The sequence below is a fragment of the Pelophylax lessonae genome (genome assembly GCF_965119305.1).
Source record: "Pelophylax lessonae genome assembly, chromosome: 2".
NCBI lineage: Eukaryota > Metazoa > Chordata > Amphibia > Anura > Ranidae > Pelophylax > Pelophylax lessonae.
The window spans coordinates 16,055,725-16,081,623 of NC_138769.1; the positions used below are offsets into that span (position 1 = coordinate 16,055,725).

At 46.2% G+C, this 25,899-nt stretch overlaps 1 protein-coding gene across 1 annotated transcript in view; it reads right to left on the reverse strand.

The window, feature by feature from the left end:
* The window catches only part of LOC309547916 (uncharacterized protein), an 84,801-nt gene that overhangs the window by 7,254 nt on the left and 51,648 nt on the right, over positions 1 to 25,899 (reverse strand). The window contains exons 7-8 of the mRNA XM_082247916.1: positions 13,355 to 13,681; positions 7,311 to 7,569 (exon numbers count right to left, since the gene is read on the reverse strand). Of these exons, the coding sequence (XP_082104042.1) occupies positions 7,311 to 7,569; positions 13,355 to 13,681 (586 nt within the window). The remainder of the gene's footprint in view (positions 1 to 7,310; positions 7,570 to 13,354; positions 13,682 to 25,899) is intronic.

Below are 25,899 nucleotides of genomic sequence, written 5' to 3' on the forward strand. Positions count from 1 at the left end.
TCTTTATTATTATCTCGGAGAGACAGTAATTTTCCCTTTTCTTTTCCTTCTTGGCACACACTCCTTACGGAATAGTTGTGCCTTTCTTCTCCAGCTTCGTATTGTTGCGGCTTCGCTGATTGTGGACTGGTCTGGACGTGTGGACACGGGCATGGATTTGCTAGGCACAGCATGGACCGGTTTCATGACAGATATACAATCCACTTGTGGATCCCATACTAAAATAGAGGAAGACCTCAGGACTTACCTTGGTAAAATGTTTAATCTATTAAAACGCAAATCACACCTTTATTGGCACATAGAATATTTTCTTAAATATATTGATGAGAACATTAGCCCACAGGGCCTAAGGATACACACTCTCCCTACTCTGAGAGATCCCTCGGAGACCTTCAAGAAGGAATGGGAGAGTATCCTAAACACCTGCAGCCAAGATCTAATGAAATCATTAGTGACCCAATATAAGGTGGATATGACAGCGCTAGACACTGAAATAGATCAAATGAACATCAAATACAAACAGGTCTTTGATGCCCCCAACTTTGCCCCAGCATGGACAGAAGTAAAGGCCAAATTAAAGGTTATGAATAAAGAAATTATCCATAAAAAGCAAGTTAAATTTCAAAAAGATAAACAAGCTTTCAATGAAGGATATGCATACAAATGGAGTTCCAAAACCCGCCCAACACGCACACCCCGATCACGTACAGCTAATCACGCAGAAACCACTGATGATAACTTAGAATCAGATTCCAGCTTGGCCAGTTCCCTTTCACACAAATCACGAGCATCACGACAATGCCCACCAGCCCCAAACAAACGCACCAAGGCCCAGAAACGAGGACGAGGTAGTGCTGGTCCGTCACCCACCTTACCCCCGAGTCAAAACAAGAAAAAACCTGACACGCTTGCTAAATTGAACACACCTACTAATTTAGCCAACATAGCTCCCACACTACAGAAAGTATTGGCCAAAAACACCTCACTTCCTTTGAATACTAGTGACTCCACTTCTGCCACTTCCGATGACGGTTTTTTAGAGCTACCTACCCCTCAAATGCCCAGGAATGCCAGACAAGGCAACCTGGACACGTACATAAAATCCAAAACAACCTAAATACATACACTAACTCTTCTAACAAACTTAACATTATCAATTTAACCTCTTTTGACCTGACTCCTGCCCAGGAACAAGTGCTTGGTCTTGGGCTAGGCTTTTGCCCTTCCAGGGCAATTGATACTTCCGAAACTATTAAAGATCTGCACCTTTTTGCAAGGAATCTCACCTTTAAATTTATGTTTGATGATGACAGAAAACAAAAAAATCTAGAAAAACAATTGGCCGAACAGACCAAGCACTTTACCATGGCTGAGAGCCGGGCCATAAAAGATCTAGTTTTGTTATATGAAGAAGGTAATCCCGAGGTTGTATCCATCATTGACTCTACGGACTCATCTGATGAAACTCCTCCCCCTACCTCTAAAATTCCATCCAATAAGATCTTCAAACCAAAATCCGAAAAATTACCAGATCTATCCACTAATGCTAACATTTGGACTTTTGTCCAACGTGTATCTAGAGATTTAAAAACTACAACTTTGCCCCCCATTCCTAAAAACCTAACCCGAGACCAGACTCTAGCCTTAGAATCACTCCAAAACAATAAAGAGATTTTAATAAAACCATCAGACAAAGGGGGCAACATAGTTGTTATGTCCCCCCTCCAGTATGAGACAATGTGTTTAGAAGTTCTATGCAATCGGGAATGGTATTTTCCCATTGAATCTGATTGCATTCAGGACTTCATTTGTGAATATGGATCCCTGTGTATTGAGGCCTTCACTTAGGGCCTCATAGACAGGGATACATATAACTTTTTGTCAAATAAACATCCCAAAACTCCTACCTTTTACACCTTGCCTAAGGTGCATAAGAGCCCTATACATCCCCCTGGTAGACCAATCGTCTCCGGCAACGAGTCACTCACGGAACATGCCAGCAAATTTGTGTATTCGTTTTTATTGCCTCACGTTCTGGCACTCCCTTCATATATCAGGGACACTACCGATCTTCTCAGACACCTTGAGGAGGTTCAGGTCCCTCCGGATGCCCTGCTTGTAGCAATTGATATTGAAGCATTATACTCCAGTATCCCGCACGACCAGGGCATCTGGATGGCCGAATCATTCCTCAAGGAACAGGACTATAGATCTTGGCCTTTGATGGACTTTGTCCTCAAATTGCTGAGATTTATTCTCACTAGAAATTATTTTATCTTTTTGGAACAAACATACTTGCAGATCCAGGGGGTGGCTATGGGCACTTGCTGCGCTCCCTCATACGCCAATCTCTATCTGGGCGCCTGGGAGAGGCTGATCTTTTCAGACGAGGGAATGGAACAGTGGATGTCTCATATTTTGATTTGGTACAGGTTCATTGATGACCTGTTGATTATATGGACAGGTACAGTAGATGAACTTTCATCATTTTTGGAAGCTATCAATAACAACAATTTAAATCTCAAATTTACATATACATTTGACAAACACTTGATCTCATTCCTAGATCTGAACATCGGCCTCTCCCCGGAGGGACTCATTGATACAGATCTTTACCGTAAACCCAGCGCGGGTAATACCATACTTAGCGCAGCAAGTGCCCATCCCGCCCCCTTGATCGCTAGTATTCCTTATGCCCAGTACCTCAGGCTCCGCAGGAATTGTTCTGCGGAAGCCAAATACCGTGTCCAGGCTGGCCAATTACGTGAGCGACTCCTTGCCAGAGGATATTCCAAGACGTTGCTCAGAAAAGCCTACAACAGGGCCAATACCCATTCAAGAGCCGACTTGCTATATAAGACTACCACAAAAAAAGATGATAAAAGTGTCAGGTTTATCACCACATACTCTGCACACGATGATATCTTACGAAATATTTTAAAACGTCACTGGCCGATTCTCACCCAAGACTTTACCTTGAATAAATACCTAAATACGAGACCTAGTCTGGTATTTAGGCGATCCACGTCCCTCCGTGATTGTTTGACCAAAAGTCATTACACAAATGTAACCACTAATACAGGCCTTAAAAAAGGCACATACCGATGTGGGGCGTGTGACAAATGTCCTTGGGTTAGAGTCGGAACAGGCATCCGCTTACCCAGTGGGAAATGGTTCCTCTCTAAACATCATGCCGACTGCAACACTCATGGGGTGATCTACCTTATGACCTGTTGCTGTGGGGCATTTTATGTCGGCAAAACCATTAGAAAATTGAGCAAACGTATAGATGATCACCTTTACCACTCTGAAGGGGGTACCATACAAACCAGTGTAACACGTCATATAGGATTTCGACATAATTCAGTGGTTTCGTTTTTCGTTTTGGAGGTCATTCCCCAGGACCCCCGCGGGGGAAACTGGGACAAACGCATCTTACAAAGGGAGTCCTACTGGATAGAATCCTTAGAGGCCACGATACCTCCCGGAATCAATGAGGTTTTGACCTATAAACCCTTTCTAGGCTAGTAATTCTTTCCTTTCCCTTTTCTTCAATCCTTTTAATTGATTTGCAATACTACTGAGTCTGATCCAGGTGAGCTGTCTAGCATCCCGGCCCTTGTCATGTACCACACAGTTCCTCTTTTGACCGTCCACTCCCCGCGATGTCGTGGCTGCAGCTCTGGAGATTGGTAAGTTCTCAGTCACTCCATCATTGGAAGGACTGCTCCCTTTCTAAATTAGCCCGTATTTACTTGAAGTTTACTTTTTGTCTCTCTCAGATTTAATACTTTATATGGCTGGAGCATCTAGAAATATGACTGCTATTTGCCTCTTTGTATGTCCTTTTCCCTCCTTTTGGGAATTTGCTTATTTATGCAGAAACTATGTGGGACTTAGTATCCTCTTCAGGTTTCTAGTACAATTAATGTCTGGATACAGGATTATAACCTCATACACAAGATAGATATTCATCAGGTGTTTTTTGTCCTTTTTGTCTATTTGCATGTATTTTTGAATTTTCTGTGATTACATGTTATGTTCCTTGTGCATCGATCTACATCCGAGTTTCTGTCCTCCGCTGCAGTTTCCCCTCCGTCCACCTGGTGGTGTGCTCCCGGACTTCCCAGTGGATGTGTGGTCCTCACGCACATCGCTGGCCGGATACTTCCTGTCTGCCCGGCGCTGTTGTGGTCGTTCGGGGCTGCCGCTTTGTGGCCCATTCACAGAATGACACTGCGCGCGCGCCCCTATTGGATGCGCGCTCAGTTGAGGACCTGACCCGCCCACACTGCGCATGACGTCATGCGCAGTCTGGCGTCGGGTTGAGGGCCATATTAGGCGGGTTCACGTGCAATGTCCAGTCAGGAGTTGGCGTTCACTTGCACGGCGGTCCCACGTGGGTAAGGATTTTTATCTATATCAATCTGTAAAGAGTATTTTGGAATGGATAGACCTAGTAACTTTTACCCCCCCCCTTTTTTTGTTATGCTCTATAGAAGCGTTGAATGGATGGCATTTCCTCCTCTGATTTAGTGGTATAAAATTGAGAGCCTACATCTGGGCCGTATTATACTTTATGGTACTACCCTTTTCAGAAAAAGCACATCCACTACTACGCAGGTAAAGCCCCCCCCCCCCTTCTTTGCAAAAATCATATTTTCCCTAAAATTTATTTCATTTATTTTTAAGTGTAAGCATACATTCTTTACCTCTATCCCAACAGAATAATACCCCACGTGGGGGTTTCCAATATGACCGCTCTGCATGAGCCCTCCTGCTTCTGACTTTTTATAATTTTTTTTTGGCTATGTGAATGTGTCCATTGTAGACACGAAATAAGGTATATACAGTATTTTCTTATACAGACTTTTTTTCTTCTGTCTCTCCCCTTCTCGGGTGATGATGGATTTCTAGTCTTTTGTACATATACCTCTGTCCTGCCGTATATGCCCCTCCACATCCGCTGGGGAGGCGTTTTTCTCGGGGTGCACTTCCATCGGGTCGGTTTGGTGGTGGGTTCCTATGTGGTGGTGGTCTCGGATGTACCTCGATATCTCACATTTGCACGTATTCTATATTTGATGTTATATATACTTATATATGTATTTGAACCAATAACAAACTTCTCTTGTTGTTGCTGTATTATACAGGATACTAAAAGGCATTGCACACTTATGTATTTTTATTCCCCTGAAGAAGCGGTGCACTGTTGCCCGCGAAACATGTCGGGAATGGTTTGATGTTCAGCATTGGACCCATTGACTACCATCATTCATTTCTTGCCTTGTGTCTTACACATCCAATTTTGTATATGTCAGAATTATATGTATCAATGTTGTATTGTTGGTTTTTGTTTTTAAATATGCTATGTCAATAAATATTCCATGTTTTTAACTATGTCTTTATCATTTTGAATACCTGGTACCTTTAAAATCCCACTAGCCCTCCTATCTACTTCTTGACCCCTGGGTCACCTCGCTTTTGTTTCTTTCTTCCTTTTTTCTTTGTTTTTCTTTTTCTTTCCCTGTCTTTTTTCCTTTTTCCCTCCACCTTCCTCTTTTTCCCCCCTTCCCTGTTATCTCACCCTTCCCTGTCCCTCCTGGTCCTCCCCTTCCATTCTGCTTATCCCTGTCTCCCCCTTTTTTCCTCTGCTTCTTTCTTTCGTTTTCTTTCAACCCCAGCACCTACCTGTACACCTCAGGTTCCGGCTGTGGATTTCTCTACTGGGATATCTTTCCCAGTGTTTAACATACAAATTAGGGATGTGGTACTCTTTGTTTACAATTTTTGCTACAAACACGCTTTCAATTTGAATAAGACCTTCCAGATCACAATGCATGTCAGAGCAAATGAGAATCATGAGGTCAAAGGAACTGCCTGAAGAGCTCAGAGACAGAATTGTGGCAAGGCACAGATCTGGCCAAGGTTACAAAAAGATTTCTGCTGCCCTTAAGGTTCCTAAGAGCACAGTGGCCTCCATAATCCTCAAATGGAAGACGTTTGGGACGACCAGAACCCTTCCTAGAGCTGGCCGTCTGGCCAAACTGAGCTATCGGGGGAGAAGAGCCTTGGTGAGAGAGGTAAAGAAGAACCCAAAGATAACTGTGGCTGAGCTCCAGAGATGCAGTCAGGAGATGGGAGAAAGTTGTAGAAAGTCAACCATCACTGCAGCCCTCCACCAGTCGGGGCTTTATGGCAGAGTGGTCCGACGGAAGCCTCTCCTCAGTGTAAGACACATGAAAGCCCGCATGGAGTTTGCTAAAAAACACCTGAGGGACTCCAAGATGGTGAGAAATAAGATTCTCTGGTCTGATGAAACCAAAATAGAACTTTTTGGCCTTAATTCTAAGCGGTATGTGTGGAAAAAACCAGGCACTGCTCATCACCTGTCCAATACAGTCCCAACAGTGAAGCATGGTGGTGGCAGCATCATGCTGTGGGGGTGTTTTTCAGCTGCAGGGACAGGACGACTGGTTGCAATCGAGGGAAAGATGAATGCGGCCAAGTACAGGGATATCCTGGACAAAAACCTTCTCCAGAGTGCTCTGGACCTCAGACTGGGCCGAAGGTTTACCTTCCAACAAGACAATGACCCTAAGCACACAGCTAAAATAACGAAGGAGTGGCTTCACAACAACTCCGTGACTGTTCTTGAATGGCCCAGCCAGAGCCCTGACTTAAACCCAATTGAGCATCTCTGGAGAGACCTAAAAATGGCTGTCCACCAACGTTTACCATCCAACCTGACAGAACTGGAGAGGATCTGCAAGGAGGAATGGCAGAGGATCCCCAAATCCAGGTGTGAAAGACTTGTTGCATCTTTCCCAAAAAGACTCCTGGCTGTATTAGATCAAAAGGGGGCTTCTACTAAATACTGAGCAAAGGGTCTGAATACTTAGGACCATGTGATATTTCAGTTTTTCTTTTTTAATAAACCTGCAACAATGTCAACAATTCTGTGTTTTTCTGTCAGTATGGGGTGCTATGTGTACATTCATGAGGAAGAAGAATGAACTTAAATGATTTTAGCAAATGGCTGCAATATAACAAAGAGTGAAAAATTTAAGGGGGTCTGAATACTTTCCGTACCCATTGTAGGTCAGGTGAGCGTGGGGGGCCACTCAATGGTATCAATTCCTTCATCCTCCAGGAACTGGCGCCATACTCTCGCCACATGAGGCTGGGCATTGTCGTGCACCAAGAGGAGCCCAGGACCCACTGCACCAGCGTAGGGTCTGACAATGGGTGCAACAATTTCATCCCAATACCCATTGGCAGTCAGGGTGCCGATCATCAAGATAACTCACCTTAAACTGTCTGAGAAAGCCTCTAGCCCAAACTTTGAAGGACAATATCCTCCACCTGCAAAAGCCAATCTCCCAGCGGCACTGGTTACAATGACAATGCGACCCTGGGCTTTCCTGACAAGGGGCACCAAGCGCACTGTGACATCGACAGTCCCGAGAAGATTTACATTCACGACCTTGTAGAAGTCTTCTTTTGTTTGCCACTCATTAGGAGCCAGAGCGATGGTAAAACCCGCATTGTTCACTAATCCCCAAAGCCCTGTGAGCGATAAAAGAAAGTAATGTAAGTACTAAAATCAGAAAACTAACAAAACACTTTGTAAATCTATAATAATAATAACAATGTTTCTAAAGAAATGACTTCCCATGAGAGACAGACAAGCAGCTTCGGCACATTGTGGGTGTGGCAAAATTTGCACTAACAATGGGAGGAGCCTACTCAGCATGTACGCGGCAACATATGGCACAGTCCTTGTACTCAAAACATACACTGAACACAATTATAAAACGCAACACCCCCATTTTTCATGAGCTGAACTCAAAGATCTAAGACTTTTTCTATGTACACAAAAGGCCGATTTCTCTCAAATATTGTCCACAAATCTGTGTAAATCTGTGTTAGTGATCACTTCTCCTTTGCCGAGATAATCCATCCCCCTCACAGGTGTGGCATATCAAGATGCTGATTGGACAGCATGATTATTGCACAGGTGTGCCTTAGGCTGGCCACAATAAAGGCCACTCTAAAATGTGCAGTTTTACTGTATTGGGAGGGTCCGAAAACCAGTCAGTATCTGGTGTGACCTCCATTTGCCTCACGCAGAGCAACACATCTCCTTGGCATAGAGTTGATCAGGTTGGTGATTGGTTCCTGTGGAATGTTGGTCCACTCCTCTTCAATGGCTGTGCGAAGTTGCTGGATATTGTGTACAGATCCTTGCACCATGGGGCCGCGAATTATCATGCTGCAACATGAGGTTATGGTCGTGGATGAATGGCACAACAATGGGCCTCAGGTATCTCTGTGCATTCAAAATGTCATCAACAAAATGCACCTGTGTTCATTGTCCACAACGTAGGCCTGCCCATACCATAACCCCATAGCCACCACGGGCCACTCCATCCACAACGTTGATATCAGCAAATCGCTCACCATCACAACGCCATATCCGCTGTCTGCCATCTGCCCTGTACAATGAAAACCGGGATTCATCCATGAAGAGAACACCTCTCCAAAGTGCCAGACGACATTGAATGTGAGCATTTTCCCACTTAAGTTGGTTTACGACAATAAACTGCAGTCAGGTCAAGACAGGTTGAGGAGGACGAGCATGCAGATGAGATTCCCTGATATGGCTTCTGACAGTTTGTGCAGAAATTCTTTGGTTATGCAAACCGATTGTTGCAGCAGCTGTCCGGGTGGCTGGTCTCAGACCATCTTGGAGGTGAAGATGCTGGATGTGGAGGTCCTGGGCTTGTCTCAGACCATCTTGGAGGTGGAGATGCTGGATGTGGAGGTCCTGGGCTGGTCTCAGATGATCTTGGAGGTAAAGATGCTGGATGTGGAGGTCCTGGGCTGGTCTCAGACCATCTTGGAGGTGTAGATGCTGGATGTGGAGGTCCTGGGCTGGTCTCAGACCATCTTGGAGGTGGAGATGCTGGATGTGGAGGTCCTGGGCTGGTCTCAGATGATCTTGGAGGTAAAGATGCTGGATGTGGAGGTCCTGGGCTGGTCTCAGACCATCTTGGAGGTGAAGATGCTGGATGTGGAGGTCCTGGGCTGGTCTCAGACCATCTTGGAGGTGGAGATGCTGGATGTGGAGGTCCTGGGCTGGTCTCAGATGATCTTGGAGGTAAAGATGCTGGATGTGGAGGTCCTGGGCTGGTCTCAGACCATCTTGGAGGTGTAGATGCTGGATGTGGAGGTCCTGGGCTGGTCTCAGACCATCTTGGAGGTGAAGATGCTGGATGTGGAGGTCCTGGGCTGGTCTCAGACCATCTTGGAGGTGTAGATGCTGGATGTATAGGTCCTGGGCTGGTCTCAGACCATCTTGGAGGTGAACATGCTGGATGTGGAGGTCCTGGGCTGGTCTCAGACCATCTTGGAGGTGAAGATGCTGGATGTGGAGGTCCTGGGCTGGTCTCAGACCATCTTGGAGGTGAACATGCTGGATGTGGAGGTCCTGGGCTGGTCTCAGACCATCTTGGAGGTGAAGATGCTGGATGTGGAGGTCCTGGGCTGGTCTCAGACCATCTTGGAGGTGAAGATGCTGGATGTGGAGGTCCTGGGCTGGTCTCAGACCATCTTGGAGGTGAAGATGCTGGATGTGGAGGTCCTGGGCTGGTGTGGTTACAAGTGGTCTTCGGTTGTGAGGCCGGTTGGATGTACCGCCAAATTCTCTGAAACGCCTTTGGAGGCGGCTTATGGTAGAGAAATGAACATTCAATTCACGGGCAACGGCTCTTGGAGCATGCAATCGGCAGTCAGCATGCCAATTGCACGCTCCCTCAAAACTTGTGACATCTGTGGCATTGTGCTGTGTGATAAAACTGCACATTTTAGAGTGGCCTTTTATTGTGGCCAGCCCAAGGCACACCTGCGCAATAATCATGCTGTCTAATCAGCATCTTGATATGCTGTACCTGTGAGGTGGATGGATTATCTCGGCAAAGGAGAAGTGATCACTAACACAGATTTAGACAGATTTGTGAACAATATTTGAGAGAAATCGGCCTTTTGTGTACATAGATAAAAAAAGTCTTAGATCTTTGAGTTCAGCTGATGCAAAATGGGGGCAAAAACAAAAGGTGTTGCGTTTATAATTTATTTATTAATCAGTGTATTTTTTAATTACTGTGCCACAAGCACGAGTCTAATAGAACTGTAATGCAGAGTGCAGGGGTCAGGAGTACATAAAGCACAGGTCAGTAGACAGAGTATAACAAAAATGACCTCCCGCCCAAAGCCAAAATACCCCCAGTACAGATCTCTCCCCCATACAGATCCACTTGCCCACTACAGATCTCCCCCAGTAAAGATCACCTCACCCGCTAGTAAAGATCTCTCCTCCTCCAGTACATATTTCCCTACCCCCATCAGACCAGATCTCTCCTCCCCCAGAACAGGTCTCCACCCACACCACCAGTATAGCTCTCCCCCATGAAATCCGCTCACCAGACCAGGCAGTACACAGTGAGGGGAAGTCCTCACTTACAGTGTCCTGCACATCAGTGGCGGCCTGTCCATTGGGGGCACAGGGGCGCTGCCCCCCCCATCCATGCGTCCGACCCCCGCATGGATTCCAGTGGGGGTTTTTTTTTTTGAAGCACGTGCCAGAGGCTCTAATAGGCTTCAAAAAAGGGTGGGCTCGGGGCGCAGAGCACTGCGCCCCGAGCCCACCCAATTGTGTGACAATAGCGAATGACTATTCACTATTGTCACACAGATTCTCCTCCTGGCCAATCAGGAAGTGGGTCCTGAGACCCGTTTCCCGATTGGCCGAAAGGAGATGCCATGCTTTTGGCCAAGGAGAAGGGAGGAGATGCAGGGGAAGCCACCGCCGCTGCTGCTGCCTGCCAGTCCAGGGTGAGTGAGCCGGCGACCGGGGGGGGGGGTATGGTGTGCGGGCTGGAGCTGGGGGGGGGGGTGGTTTGTATGGTGTTGTACCATCCGCCGCCCCCCCTCCCGGTCCATGGAGCACCAGTCGCCACTGCGGCACATACTATGTGTACACTAGCCAATGCATGAAAAGCGATCTGCAATGGATTCCTTTCCAGAGCACAGCTAAGTAGCCGCTGCCCGCTCCTGAATGCCTGATTTTGTTAGTAATTTTTTCTGCTGAATAGCATTTTATAATGGGACTAAAGGATTTGGCTCCCGATTGCAATGCAGCACCTGTCATGGCGCATTAAATATGCCACAGCGCAAAGCATTGCAGAGCAGCCTCTGGCTATTGTTTAGTGGGCAGCCAGGGAGCAGTAAAACTGCAGCTAAACTGCCTGCCTGAAAGGCGAGCTCTTGAATTGGCATTTTTTTTGCTTGAATAATAATAACAATAAAAAAAACAAAACCTAACAGTGACAATTTAACCACTTGTCAACCAGCCGCCGCAGTTATACTGCGGCAGGATCCCGCTAATCACCGCACCTGTACGGCAGCCGTGGGAGTGATCCTGGGGGCGCGAGCGTGCCACTCCCCAGTGGGGAAGCCGATCCATGGGGCCGACGGCCGCGATTTCCACTGGGCACCTGCAATCGCTTCCTGTGAACACAGCAGACCGTTGTTCTCTCAGGAATCAATGCAGAGCTCCTGTGTTCCTCCTATTTAGGATCACAGGTCCCTGTGTTAATTCCACAAGCCCATCCCCCACAGTTAGAAAACACCCCCTAGGCTCACCACTTAACCCTTTGATCACTCCTGGGTTAACCCCTTCCCTGCCAGTGTCATTATTACAGTAACAGTGCATATTTATAGCACTGATTACTGTAGTAATGTCACTGGTCCCCCCAAAAGTGTCAAAAATGTCCGTCAGGGGTCCGATCTGTCCGCCGCAATGTCGCAGTCCCGCTAAAAATCGCTGATTGCTGCCATTACTAGTGAAAAAAATAAAAATAAATAAAAATGACATTAATCTTTCCCCTAGTTTAAGGACTCGATAACTTTTGCACAAACCAATCAAAATACGCTAATTGGGATTTTTTTTTACCAAAAATATGTAGCAGAATACAAATTGGCCTAAAATTAAGAAAAAATTGGATTTTTACATTTTTTATTGGGGTAGTTATATAGCAGAAAGTGAAAAATATTGTTTTTATTTTTAAATTGTCGCTTTTTGTTGTTTATAGCGCAAAAAATAAAAAATCGCACAGGTGATCAAATACCACCAAAAGAAAACTCTATTTGTGGTAAAAAAAGGATGTCAGTTTTATTTGGGTACAGCGTTGCACGACCGCGCAATTGTCCGTTAAAGTCACACAGTGCCGAATCACAAAAAATGGCCTGGGCATTAAGGGGGGAAATTTTCCGGTCCAGAATGAGTTAAAGAGGAACTGCAGTCTGTTCACATCATTTGTAATAATAACATATCTGCCATTCTGAAGCTTCCCTCCAACCACATTGCATATGTTATATCTACTGTGATTCTGTACTTGCCAAATATTCTACAGAAATCTCCCTCCACTAAGTCTGGCTGCAGCCATTTTAACTGTGGGCAGCTGAAGCTGCTACCTGCTCACTTCATGGAGTTTTACAGACACACAAACACACATTTATACAGACACACACATACACATATATACAGACAGACAGACACACCACTGCTTGCCTGCACATTTTTCCTCTCTTGATGAATACTCATGGATCCCTGCACACTTCCCATCTCTTAAAGAATACTCATGGATCCCTGCACATCTCTCCTCTCGAAAAATACTCATGGATCCCTACACATTTCTCCTCTGTTGATAAAAACTCATGGATCCCTGTACATTTCTTCTCTCTTGATGAATACTCATGAATCCCTGCACGTTTCTCCTCTCTTGATGAATTCTCATGGATCCCTGCACATTCCTCCTCTCTTGATGAATACTCATGGATCCCTGCATATTTCTCCTCTCTTGATGAAAACTCATAAATCCCTGCACATTTCTTCTCTCTTGATGAATACTCATGGATCCCTGCACATTTCTACTCTCTTGATGAATACTCATGGATCCCTGCAGTCTCTTGTTATCTCTGTCCTCATCCCATCCAGCCCCCTCCAGCTCTGCAGCTCTCCTTGGCTCTCCTTTGACTCATCCCTCCTCCAGAGGAAGAGAAAAGAGGAAGAGGAAGTTGGGCTGTATACGGAGTTTACTGGCAGAAAAAAAATGTTTTACTACCCAAAGTTAAAACAAGAGCAGAAGATTAAATGAAAAAATTACTGAAGGTTCACTTTAAGAAATGTTCTTTTAGCTCTCCTTGCATGTTCTCACCTTGATTAGAAATAATAAGACTAGAAATGGGTCAGTTTTCTGTAAAGCATTGAAGGGAGAAAATAAAAAATTACCTTCATTTCCAACAATGCTTGATATCCATTCGACAGCAGAGCTCACACTTTTGCTGTCGCTGATATCCACGATTCTTGTTCTCAGTCTGCTGGAGGTCTCTTTCTTCAGATTTGCAGCACCTGTCACCGTCAGACAAGCAGCCAGGACCTTCATCCCACGTTTGTCCAGCTGCTTAGCCAGCAAGTTCCCAAATCCAGAATCACATCCAGTAATAAAGACATATTTGTCGGTGAGATTCTCCAGTATCTGGCTCTGCCGGTACCATCTGTACAGAAGAATCAAACCCAACGCCACCAGCAGGGGGAGCCACATGATGCACATTTGTTCTGTAATAAAATATAATGCTGTAGCTGTACTTCAGGTTGATATAAAAGTAGCAAATTAATGCAACTATATAATCATTTATACAGCATGAATTGCAATTTTTAGTAAGTACCTGAATCTGGCGTGGTGCCAGCCACTTGCAGTCCCTGTACAGCAGAGATTAGACCGAGTGAGGGAGAAGCAGCACAAGGATCTCTAAGTTAAACTGCAACAATGAAAGATGAGGTCTCCTTCACTGCACACAAGAACATAAATTTAGACACGATCTTGGCAGCATATAAGAAATAAACAAAGGTGTTGAGGGTAGTTACTGCCAACTACATCCACATCTCATAGTCGTTAATTAGGTCTAAAAAGAAGGGAAGGGGGGTTTGAAATTCCAAGAAGGAACCAAGGGAAGCCAACCCCAACTCTATAAAAGAAAGGGGACTTTACAAGGTGTAGAATGTGCAGTAAGTGAGCATATTTAAACAACAAAGTTATACTCTTAAAAACATATGAATGTATTAAATACATTTGGTTAAAAACCACGAACGGAAGTCACATATATAGTTACAAAGACGCCATAGGAAAATAGAGCCATCCAAAGGTTAGTGATGGCCTTCTAAATGGTCGATCAAGACAACATGGGTCTTATGCTTTTCGCTGAACTGTTGTGTTCCAAAATGCTTCCTCAGAGACCCTTGACTTTTTGGCCAACACAGAAGAGGAAGATCCAAAAGAGGAAGCCATGGAGATCGGATTGTCCCATTGTCGGGTCGGTACAGTGTGGGGCATGGAGATCGGATTGCCCCATTGTCGGGTCGGTACAGTGTGGGGCATGGAGATCGGATTGCCCCATTGTCGGGTCGGTGCAGTGTGGGCCATGGAGATCGGATTGCCCCATTGTCGGGTCGGTGCAGTGTGGGGCATGGAGATCGGATTGTCCCATTGTTGGGTCGGAGCAGTGTGGGGCATGGAGATCGGATGGATATTTGTTATAAGAGATCTCCCTGCCCGCTATCCAACCCGTTGCTGCGCATGCGCACTAGGACGTGTGCCAGACCCGTTGCGATATTATCAAATTTCCCTACCTATTGCGCGCATGCGCACTAGGACATGTGACGCGTCTACAGCTGATGCATGACGAATCCACAGCTGATCTGAACCAGAAATGACGAGGGTATAGATTTCTGATGGGGTAGGGTTTTCTGATAGAACACCGGCCTTAATAGGGACTGGCCAACTCAATAGCAGATGGGTTAGGGACTAACTCTAGTCAGATAGTTGTAACGAGTGTAGACGTGTCCCATTAATGGAGAGCCGGCCAGCAGAAAGCTGGTGGTCCATAGCACATTTCATCTCATATGTACATACATGCACATGTAGGCAGATGCAGTCTATTTTCTCCACTGCAGGTGGCGCTGTCTGCAGCAGTATTGTAGATGGGGATGGAAGTTGAGTGAAACCTGGTTTCTCTATGGTTTCCTCGGTCACAGGAAGGCAGCTATCTGGCTTCTGGCACCCCAGATGACTTTGGCAGCCATCTTGGGTCAGGCAGAGTCTATTTAAGACCCTGACTTCCAGGTTTGGCATGCAATTTGTGAGTAGTGAGAGGTCACTTGTCTGTCAGGGGCAGTGCTTAGCATCAGGGAAAGGTTCCCGGGGAGTAGGGAAAGTGCAGGGACACTACATCATTCCTGGAAACCTTCCTATTTGGGGTACAGATGTAAGGTTCTGGCACTCTCAGTGCCTCCTATCACATTTATTCCGGGTGATTTCCATCTACCTAGACAGAAGAAACACATATAGGTGTGTTTCCCTTTAAGGCTGAAGCTGTCATCACCCAGCGCCGGACTAGATGGCTATTTAGGGCGTCGGTTCTCACTCACATGTGTTCGTTCAAACACCAGTACCTGGATACTAATCTTGCTTGAAGCTTCCATGCTTGCAAGCTCTCCTCGCTGACGAACCTCGCTGCGCTGATCCCTGCATCCTGCTACTGGATCATCCGCATCTCCTGAGCGATCCTTCGGCTATCGCTATTAGTGCTAAGTACCCCACAGGGGAAATCTCTATAGACTTGTACTAGGCTTCCACTATTTAGCTCTGCATAGCAAGGACTGTCTTTTACATCTGCATAACTAGATTGCTAGCTCTTGAGGCTACTGCTACTATTTCCTGCACTGGGTTGATCTCTCCTGTATGCACCTGCTACTCTGTCATCTGTTATCATACATGATCGCTAACCCTTCCTGCATCCATCTGCACTGTCTCACCTCAAGTGTCTGTCACCTACCACTTCCACTCAAACCTATCCCTAAGACCTTTATCATTGTCTTACCACATGTATATAAAGTCACACTAGGAACCAGCTTAATTACTGTGTGTATTTACTTGCTGAAATAAGACCTTCCATACATGATGAGTCATTGAGGTTGGGATTGGTATCTCAGCATATCTCCTACATGACTACTGACGTGGAACTATTTCTGCAGCTGAAAATCCACACCTTGTAAGAAACGCAAGGAGCGTTACAGATTGAACGAACCCAAAAAATGGATTCAGCAGAAGTAGCCACTCAGGTGACACAATTAAAACAGCAGGTATCTGCGTTAATACACGCACTTGCTGAATTGAAAAACGACAATCAGGCTCTGTCGCAGCAGGTAATTAGACTGACACAACTTACCTCTGCACAGTCTCCTGAACCCAAGATAAATCCCCCTTTGGTATTTACAGGCGATCGCAAAAAATTTCGCGAATTTAAAAACGCATGTGAGTTACTTTTTTTGCTAAAACCTCGTACCTACCTTACTGATCACATTAAGGTTTGTACTATTATTTCTTACCTATCAGGTGATCCTCGAGCCTGGGCAGATTCTCTTTTTGAAAAAAACGACCAGCTTCTCAGCTCCTATGCCTTGTTCCTAGCAGAACTCACTAGCCTATATGATGACCCCAATAGGCAGAGTACTGCTGATCTTCAGTTAAGATCCTTGAAACAAGGAAAAAGGCCTGTAGAAGACTTTGTCGCAGAATTCAAGAGATGGACCCTTGATTCAGGATGGAATGATGCATCTCTGAAAACCCAATTTAGGCTTGGCCTATCAGAAGCCGTCAAGGACGAGCTCGCCCGAGCAGAGATGCCAAAAACCCTGGATACATTGATACAACTCAGTATCACCATAGATAGAAGACTACGAGAAAGGAAGTCTGAAAAAATGGAAATGCCATTATCCAGTTCTTCTCAGAATTCAGCTATTGACCCCACTCCTAAACCCGCTCCAGGTAACCACAGACCCCGGCTACCTAAGGAAAAAAGGAGACCTAGTAGATATGGTGATCCTGCCTGGTCATGGTCCGAGCCTGCCTCAAACAGTCGACCTTGTCACTCTGACACATCCCATTTGGACCCTGATCCTACAGAGATGGATGAGGAGCCTATGGAGATTGGTGCCATACATGCTAGGTTGTCCTCACAAGAAAAAAGAGATCACAGGAGAATCTGTGGCCTTTGTTTTTATTGTGGTGAAGGGGGACATTTCATTACATTCTGCCCAACCAGACCCCATAGGCCTAAGGCTCTCCCAATGGAGGCCAGGCGAATCCGAAGGGTCTTCCCTGAAAAACAGCCTGGAAATTATCAAGGCTGTTGCCAGCCCTGTCCCCGTTCTATATCAGTGAAGGACACCCAGAAATTAACAAATATTGGAATAGATATTCCTTCAACTCCAGTGAACTTTATACCACGTTCAAAAAACCCTCCTGTACCACCTCCTGAGGATACTCCTATTTTTGCAAGCACATTTCTGGCTTCCGATGAAAATACAGAGATTCTTGCACCTGACTGCGTACGTGCTTCTAATGGCACGGTGGTATGTAGGAAGGATCTGAGGATGTTTGAAGAAGCATTGGTTGCTAGGTCTACTAGGATTACTTCGGATGGTTATGCGTCCGATTCTAGTGAGGGGTCCATGTAGCAGACACCCTAACAACAAGTGATCCGATTCTCATCGGTTACCAACCTGATCCGATTTTTATATCGGCAACAAGGGATCCGATTCTCATCGGCTACCAACCTGATCCGATTTTCATATCGGCAACAAGGGATCCGATTCTCAGATCGGTTACCAACCTGATCCGATTCTCATATCGGCAACCAATTTTTTTTTTTTTTCTTCCCGATTTTCATATCGGCAACCAGTCTTATCCGATTCTCGCATCGGAGACCAGTCTCATTCCGATTCTCATATCGGCAACAAAAAAAAAAAAAAAAAAAAGAGAAATTTTTTTTTTCCTTCCGATTTTCGCATCGGCAACCAGTCTCATGTGATTCTTATATCAACAACCAGCCTTAGAGGCCTTCCGGAGCCGGCCTTACGGGGGGGGTAATGTAAGGTTCTGGCACTCTCAGTGCCTCCTATCACATTTATTCCGGGTGATTTCCATCTACCTAGACAGAAGAAACACATATAGGTGTGTTTCCCTTTAAGGCTGAAGCTGTCATCACCCAGCGCCGGACTAGATGGCTATTTAGGGCGTCGGTTCTCACTCACATGTGTTCGTTCAAACACCAGTACCTGGATACTAATCTTGCTTGAAGCTTCCATGCTTGCAAGCTCTCCTCGCTGACGAACCTCGCTGCGCTGATCCCTGAATCCTGCTACTGGATCATCCGCATCTCCTGAGCGATCCTTCGGCTATCGCTATTAGTGCTAAGTACCCCACAGGGGAAATCTCTATAGACTTGTACTAGGCTTCCACTATTTAGCTCTGCATAGCAAGGACTGTCTTTTACATCTGCATAACTAGATTGCTAGCTCTTGAGGCTACTGCTACTATTTCCTGCACTGGGTTGATCTCTCCTGTATGCACCTGCTACTCTGTCATCTGTTATCATACATGATCGCTAACCCTTCCTGCATCCATCTGCACTGTCTCACCTCAAGTGTCTGTCACCTACCACTTCCACTCAAACCTATCCCTAAGACCTTTATCATTGTCTTACCACATGTATATAAAGTCACACTAGGAACCAGCTTAATTACTGTGTGTATTTACTTGCTGAAATAAGACCTTCCATACATGATGAGTCATTGAGGTTGGGATTGGTATCTCAGCATATCTCCTACATGACTACTGACGTGGAACTACTTCTGCAGCTGAAAATCCACACCTTGTAAGAAACGCAAGGAGCGTTACAACAGACTGGCCAGGCCGCATTCTGCGACAGAGGCTGTTGGCACCTCTGAGTCACCAACTTGTTGTCGCATTGATGGTACAACTTGTTAGTGTTCCCAGTCAGGATGCCTTCCCACCATGTTTGTGGTGTATTGCTAAACTGCTGTTACAGTATATATATGTACATACATACACACTGCTCAAAAAAATTAAAGGAACACTTTTTAAATCAGAGTGTAGCATCTAGTCAATTAACCTCCTGGGATATTGATCTGGTCAGTTAAGTAGCAGAGGAGGTTGTTAATCAGTTTCAGCTGCTTTGGTGTTAATGAAATTGACAACAGATGCACTAGATGGGCAACAATGAGACAACCTCCAAAACAGGAATGGTTTTACAGGTGAAGACCACTGACTTTTTTTCCCTACTCATCTTTTCTGACTGTTTTTCACTAGTGTTGCATTTGGCTAGGGTCAGTGTCACTACTGGTAGCATGAGGCGATACCTGGACTCTATAGAGGTTGCACAGGCAGTCCAACTCCTCCAGGATGGCACATCAATATGTGCCATTGCCAGAAGGTTTGCTGTGTCTCCCAGCACAGTCTCAGGAGCATGGAGAAGATTCCAGGAGACAGGCAGTTACTCTAGGAGAGCTGGACAGGGTCGTAGAAGGTCCTTAACCCATCAGCAGGACCGGTATCTGCTCCTTTGTGCAAGGAGGAACAGGATGAGCACTGCCAGAGCCCTACAAAATGACCTCCAGCAGGACACTGGTGTGAATGTCTCTGACCAAACAATCAGAAACAGACTTCATGAGGGTGGCCTGAGGGTCCCCGGCATCCTCTAGTGGGCCCTGTGCTCACTGCCCGGCACCATGGAGCTAGATTGGCATTTGGCATTAAACACCAGGATTGGCAGGTCTGTCACTGGCGCCCTGTGCTTTTCACAGATGAGAGCAGCTTCACCCTGAGCACATGTGACAGACATGAAAGGGTCTGGAGAAGCCTTGGAGAATGTTATGCTGCCTGTAACTTCGTTCTGCATGACTGGTTTGGTGGTGGGTCAGTGATGGTCTGGGGAGGCATATCCATGGAGGGACGCCCAGACCTCTACAGGCTAGACAATGGCACCCTGACTGCCATTAGGTATTGGGATGAAATCCTTGGACCCATTGTCAGACCCTACACTGGTGCAGTGGGTCCTGGGGTCCTCCTGGTGCACGACAATGCCTGGCCTCATGTGGTTTGAGTATGCAGCCAGTCCCTGGAGAATGAAGGAATTCATGCCATTGAATGGCCCCCACAGTCGCAAAAAAATTTCAGAAAGATGGACTAGCCTGCTGCATCATTTTTTCACTTTAAGGGGTGTCTTTGAATTCAGCTATCTGTAGAGTAGGGCTGCAACTAACGAATAATTTGTCTGTCGACGAATCTATCGATTATTTTTACGATTAGTCGACTAATCTAACGATTATTTTTACGATTAGTCGACTAATCTAACGATTATTTTTATTTTATTTTATTTGCTTAATTGAGTGTTTTTTTGATTAGCTAATTAATCCTGTAATTAATACAGACCCCTCAGTAAGCCCCCTCCCAGTACAGACCCCACAGTAAGCCCTCCCACCTAGTACAGACCACTTAGTAAGCCCCCCCCCTCCCAGTACAGACCCCTCAGTAAGCCCTCCCACCTAGTACAGACTACTTAGTAAGCCCCCCCTCCCAGTGCAGACCCTTCGGTAAGCCCTCCCACCTAGTACAGTCTGTACTAGGTGGGAGGGCTTACTGAGGGGTCTGTACTGGAAGGGGGGCTTACTAAGTGGTCTGTACTGTACAGACCACTTAGTAAGCCCCTTTCCCAGTACACTAGTACAGACCCCTCAGTAAGCCCTCCCACCTAGTACAGACCCATCAGTAAGCCCTCCCATCTAGTACAGACTGAGACTAAGACCACTTAGTAAGCCCCCCTCCCAGTACAGACCCCCCAGCAAGCCCTCCCACCTAGTACAGACCATTACAAGCCGCCACAGTACAGTACAAGCGCCGCACATGTGACATCTCTAAGTAGCTAGGTGATCGGGGAGGAAGCTGTGGCGGAGTACGGGGGTGCTGGAGACGCTCAGCGCTCACTTCTTGTCTCCGACATCGGGGTGGACGGAGCCCGGGGGGGGATTTCACCCGGCCGGCGATGCTTCAAACGACGCGGCGGACGGCCATGGGGAGTGTGAAGTCACTCGTTGACGCGTCGACGCCTTTCACGTACGTTGACGATTTTTTGTAGTCGACTACGTCGACGCGTCGTGGCAGCCCTACTGTAGAGTGATTATTTTCATTTCCATCAAACGATGTGGCATCTTTTCCTTCCTAACACTTTACCCAGTCCATACCAGTATAGATCCTAACACATTACCCAGTCCATACCAATATAGATCCTAACATATTACCCAGTCCATACACATACCATGTAAATGGTAATAAGCACAGTCGCCTAAATAAAATCTTTGACTGCAAGACCAGCCCGGAGGAATATATATATATATACCGCCTCCCTCTCCCTCTCTACTCTCACAGTCCACGTTTTGACCATCTATGCTTCCCGATCCTGGGATCTGGTGAGGTGCAGGCAGTGTTGGATCTTGGGATATCCCTTGGCATATTCCTCCGGGCTGGTCTTGCAGTCAAAGATTTTATTTAGGCGACTGTGCTTATTACCATTTACATGGTATGTGTATCTATCTTTTCAAAATTATGTAAAATTTACTAGACTTTGTGATAAACTGCACAATGGTTAAAATTATTCTTATTTTGAACACTTTCTTTCTTATCATAGATGCTCTTCAGTGGAACTATTGTCTAAGACCCCTGAGGTAGAGACATTATATGCTAAATCGAAACGCGTAGGGTCTCTATGACCTTTTCAAGGTTCCTCCATGTTATGTGTAGTCACATTATACAATTACTCAGTCGCTAATATACATGTTTTTAGTGGTCACTATTTTGTATATGATTATGTATGTCATTTTTTTCCTTTCTACTTATATTTATAAATAAAATTTCAACATTTTTATATATCCATGAGTGATTACCCGCTATAGTCCCACACAGGGGGTCTCCCCATTTTTTGTCTACTATTCAGTATAGGGATGAGGGCTATCTAACTCATTCACTCCCCCATTTGGACCCAACCTCCATATCCTTTTTTGTACTCTCAAGGACAAAGTCATCAGGTGCAGATGTGCCCGGCAAAGATGTAAAGCAGTCCCATGGGCAGGGCCGGAGCTAGACTATTTTGCACACTAGGCAAGACCAGCTACTTGCAACCCCCCCAAAAAAAAAAAAAAACTGTACACATTCCTCCTCTTTCCTGCACATAATGCCGACCCCCCCCCCCTTTGAACCCTACACTTCCCTTCCTGTATACATTGCCCCCTTTAACTCTACACCACCCTTCCTGTACACACTGTCCCCCCTTCCTGCACAAACTGCCCCCTTTTAACCCTACAACCCCTTCCTATACACACTGCCCCACTTTAAGTCTACACTCCCCTTCCTATACACACTGCCCCCCTGAAACCTTTCACCCCCCTTCCTGTACACACTGCCCCCCTCTCTAGAGGTGACATCCACCTGGGATGAGGAGGTGACAGGAGAAGAATGTGGCACTGGCCATGGCTGCGCCCTAGGTGGCAGTGCACCCTAGGCGGCTGCCTAGTTTGCCTAGTGGTAGCACCGGACCTGACCATAGGACAGTAGATCTGGTCTGGAGGGCAAAGGAACCAGGTTCCGGAAACTGAGCTGCATCATTAGGGAAAACCATGGCCTGTTCGGCCAGTATGGAACTATTGACACAATTTCCGCTTCCTCTATCTTGAGTCTCTACAGGACAGAGAGACAGGCAGGCAGGGGTTAAGAGGACCAGTCCTACCTGCTGCACAAGGGGTGGCTACCGGGGGGTGGTGAGACATCCATGACGGCACTGCTGAGACCTGAAAACTGCAAGAACCAGAGGGTAAGGCAGAGAAAAAAAAACCCTGCACAGCAAGGCAGCTGGCAGAGGACTCACCAGGGCTGAGGACAACAGAGCCTGGGGAAGCCGCCGCACAAGCCCGCAGGTCATCCCAAGCAACACAGCCCTGACAGCTGTTTACCTTTGCTATCTGGGCTGACGTCATCGCCCCTCCAGTGTCTGTGTCAAGGTCTTACCTTGCCCTCCTGTTGGCAGCCATCTTGGCCATGTGCAGACTGCTGTCTCTTATAGATCTGTTTGCATCATCACTTGTCTGCTTCCTGGGTGTCTCTCAGTGATGATGTTGCACACCTGACTATATACAGTGGGTACGGAAAGTATTCAGACCCCCTTAAATTTTTCACTCTTTGTTATATTGCAGCCATTTGCTAAAATCATTTAGGTTCATTCTTCTTCCTCATGAATGTACACATAGCACCCCATACTGACAGAAAAACACAGAATTGTTGACATTGTTGCAGATTTATTAAAAAAGAAAAACTGAAATATCACATGGTCCTAAGTATTCAGACCCTTTGCTCAGTATTTATTAGAAGCCCCCTTTTGATCTAATACAGCCAGGAGTCTTTTTGGGAAAGATGCAACAAGTCTTTCACACCTGGATTTGGCGATCCTCTGCCATTCCTCCTTGCAGATCCTCTCCAGTTCTGTCAGGTTGGATGGTAAACGTTGGTGGACAGCCATTTTTAGGTCTCTCCAGAGATGCTCAATTGGGTTTAAGTCAGGGCTCTGGCTGGGCCATTCAAGAACAGTCATGGAGTTGTTGTGAAGCCACTCCTTCGTTATTTTAGCTGTGTGCTTAGGGTCATTGTCTTGTTGGAAGGTAAACCTTCGGCCCAGTCTGAGGTCCAGAGCACTCTGGAGAAGGTTTTTGTCCAGGATATCCCTGTACTTGGCCGCATTAATCTTTCCCTCGATTGCAACCAGTCGTCCTGTCCCTGCAGCTGAAAAACACCCCCACAGCATGATGCTGCCACCACCATGCTTCACTGTTGGGACTGTATTGGACAGGTGATGAGCAGTGCCTGGTTTTCTCCACAAATACAGCTTAGAATTAAGGCCAAAAAGTTATATTTTGGTCTCATCAGACCAGAGAATCTTATTTCTCACCATCTTGGAGTCCTTCAGGTGTTTTTTAGCAAACTCCATGCGGGCTTTCATGTGTCTTACACTGAGGAGAGGCTTCCGTCGGGCCACTCTGCCATAAAGCCCCGACTGGTGGAGGGCTGCAGTGATGGTTGACTTTCTACAACTTTCTCCCATCTCCTGACTGCATCTCTGGAGCTCAGCCACAGTGATCTTTGGGTTCTTCTTTACCTCTCTCACCAAGGCTCTTCTCCCCCGATAGCTCAGTTTGGCCGGACGGCCAGCTCTAGGAAGGGTTCTGGTCATCCCAAACGTCTTCCATTTGAGGATTATGGAGGCCACTGTGCTCTTAGGAACCTTAAGTGCAGCAGAAATATTTTTGTAGCCTTGGCCAGATCTGTGCCTTGCCACAATTCTGTCTCTGAGCTCTTCAGGCAGTTCCTTTGACCTCATGATTCTCATTTGCTCTGACATGCATTGTGATCTGGAAGGTCTTATATAGACAGGTGTGTGGCTTTCCTAATCAAGTCCAATCAGTATAATCAAACACAGCTGGACTCAAATGAAGGTGTAGAACCATCCCAAGGATGATCAGAAGAAATGGAAAGCACCTGAGTTAAATATATGAGTGTCACAGCAAAGGGTCTGAATACTTAGGACCATGTGATATTTCAGTTTTTCTTTTTTAATAAATCTGCAACAATGTCAACAATTCTGTGTTTTTCTGTCAGTATGGGGTGCTATGTGTACATTCATGAGGAAGAAGAATAAACTTAAATGATTTTAGCAAATGGCTGCAATATAACAAAGAGTGAAAAATTTAAGGGGGTCTGAATACTTTCCGTACCCACTGTATATATATATATATATATATAATCACCTGATGGCTTTCAGACCATGCCCTTGCGTTAGTGCTCCAAGGTGCATCACTGCTAGCAGTCATCTGGTCTCTGTGGTTCCTCCGTGCATGACTTGGCTTGGCTGACGACCTTCCTGGCTGTGGATTTCCGCATCGGCAGATGACCCCGCATCAGACGACCCAGCATCGGTAGACTACCCGCTTCTGGACTCTATCTCGGCTTGGATGACTACCTGTTCCTGGACTTGATTCCGGCTTGGATGACTACCCGCTTCCGAACTTGACCCCGGCTGTTCTTGATTTTGCTCCACTCTCTTGCTGTGCGATTATTATTGTTGCATAAATAAATCGCTTTATTTTACTTGCGTGGTCTGGTTTCCTGGCACCCTGACAGCCTGTCCTGGAATCGACACTCGGCGGCGCCCGCGCGCATGCGCGGCTGCTGCCATCTTGCCAGAACAGCGCGTGCGTGATTTAAGCTTCGTTTTTGTCTGTAAGCTGCGGCTGCACAGACAAGCGAGGATGGGACCCAGAGCGGTGGCTTGGAGCGCAGATGTGTCCCAGCCCCCATGGCAACACACAACAAAGAGGAAACAGAAGAAAAGCGCATACAATACTGACTGCTGCCATTACAGGAGAACATATACATTACCACCACGGTAACAAGCGAACGGACCTGGAACTCCAAAGACTGCCACCGAACGTTATGAGCGTGTTCCGATCAGGACATAAGGGCCTCCCGCTAGTAGCTGGGATGTATGGCCACATGCTGCTAACCTGCCAGTGGCCAGGATTTACAGCTCTTCATGGCACCGTATCCATCGCCCATGTCCACCCTGCTAAATAGCTGTGATCATTGGTGTGCGCAGCCTGTTAAATTAGGGTGTGCACCCCAAAGCTCAAACACACGTGTTTGTGTGTATCTACATATATATGACCCCAGCACATTTATCTCCCTGCCGGCACATTGAAAGGGAAGTGCGTAAAGACTTCTCTTATGTCAGAGCCAGTAAGATAGAGATTTTTACCATCTTCCTGCCAGCACCAAAAGTGATAAGGTTAATGTACATGGGGTGATTAGGGTGTGC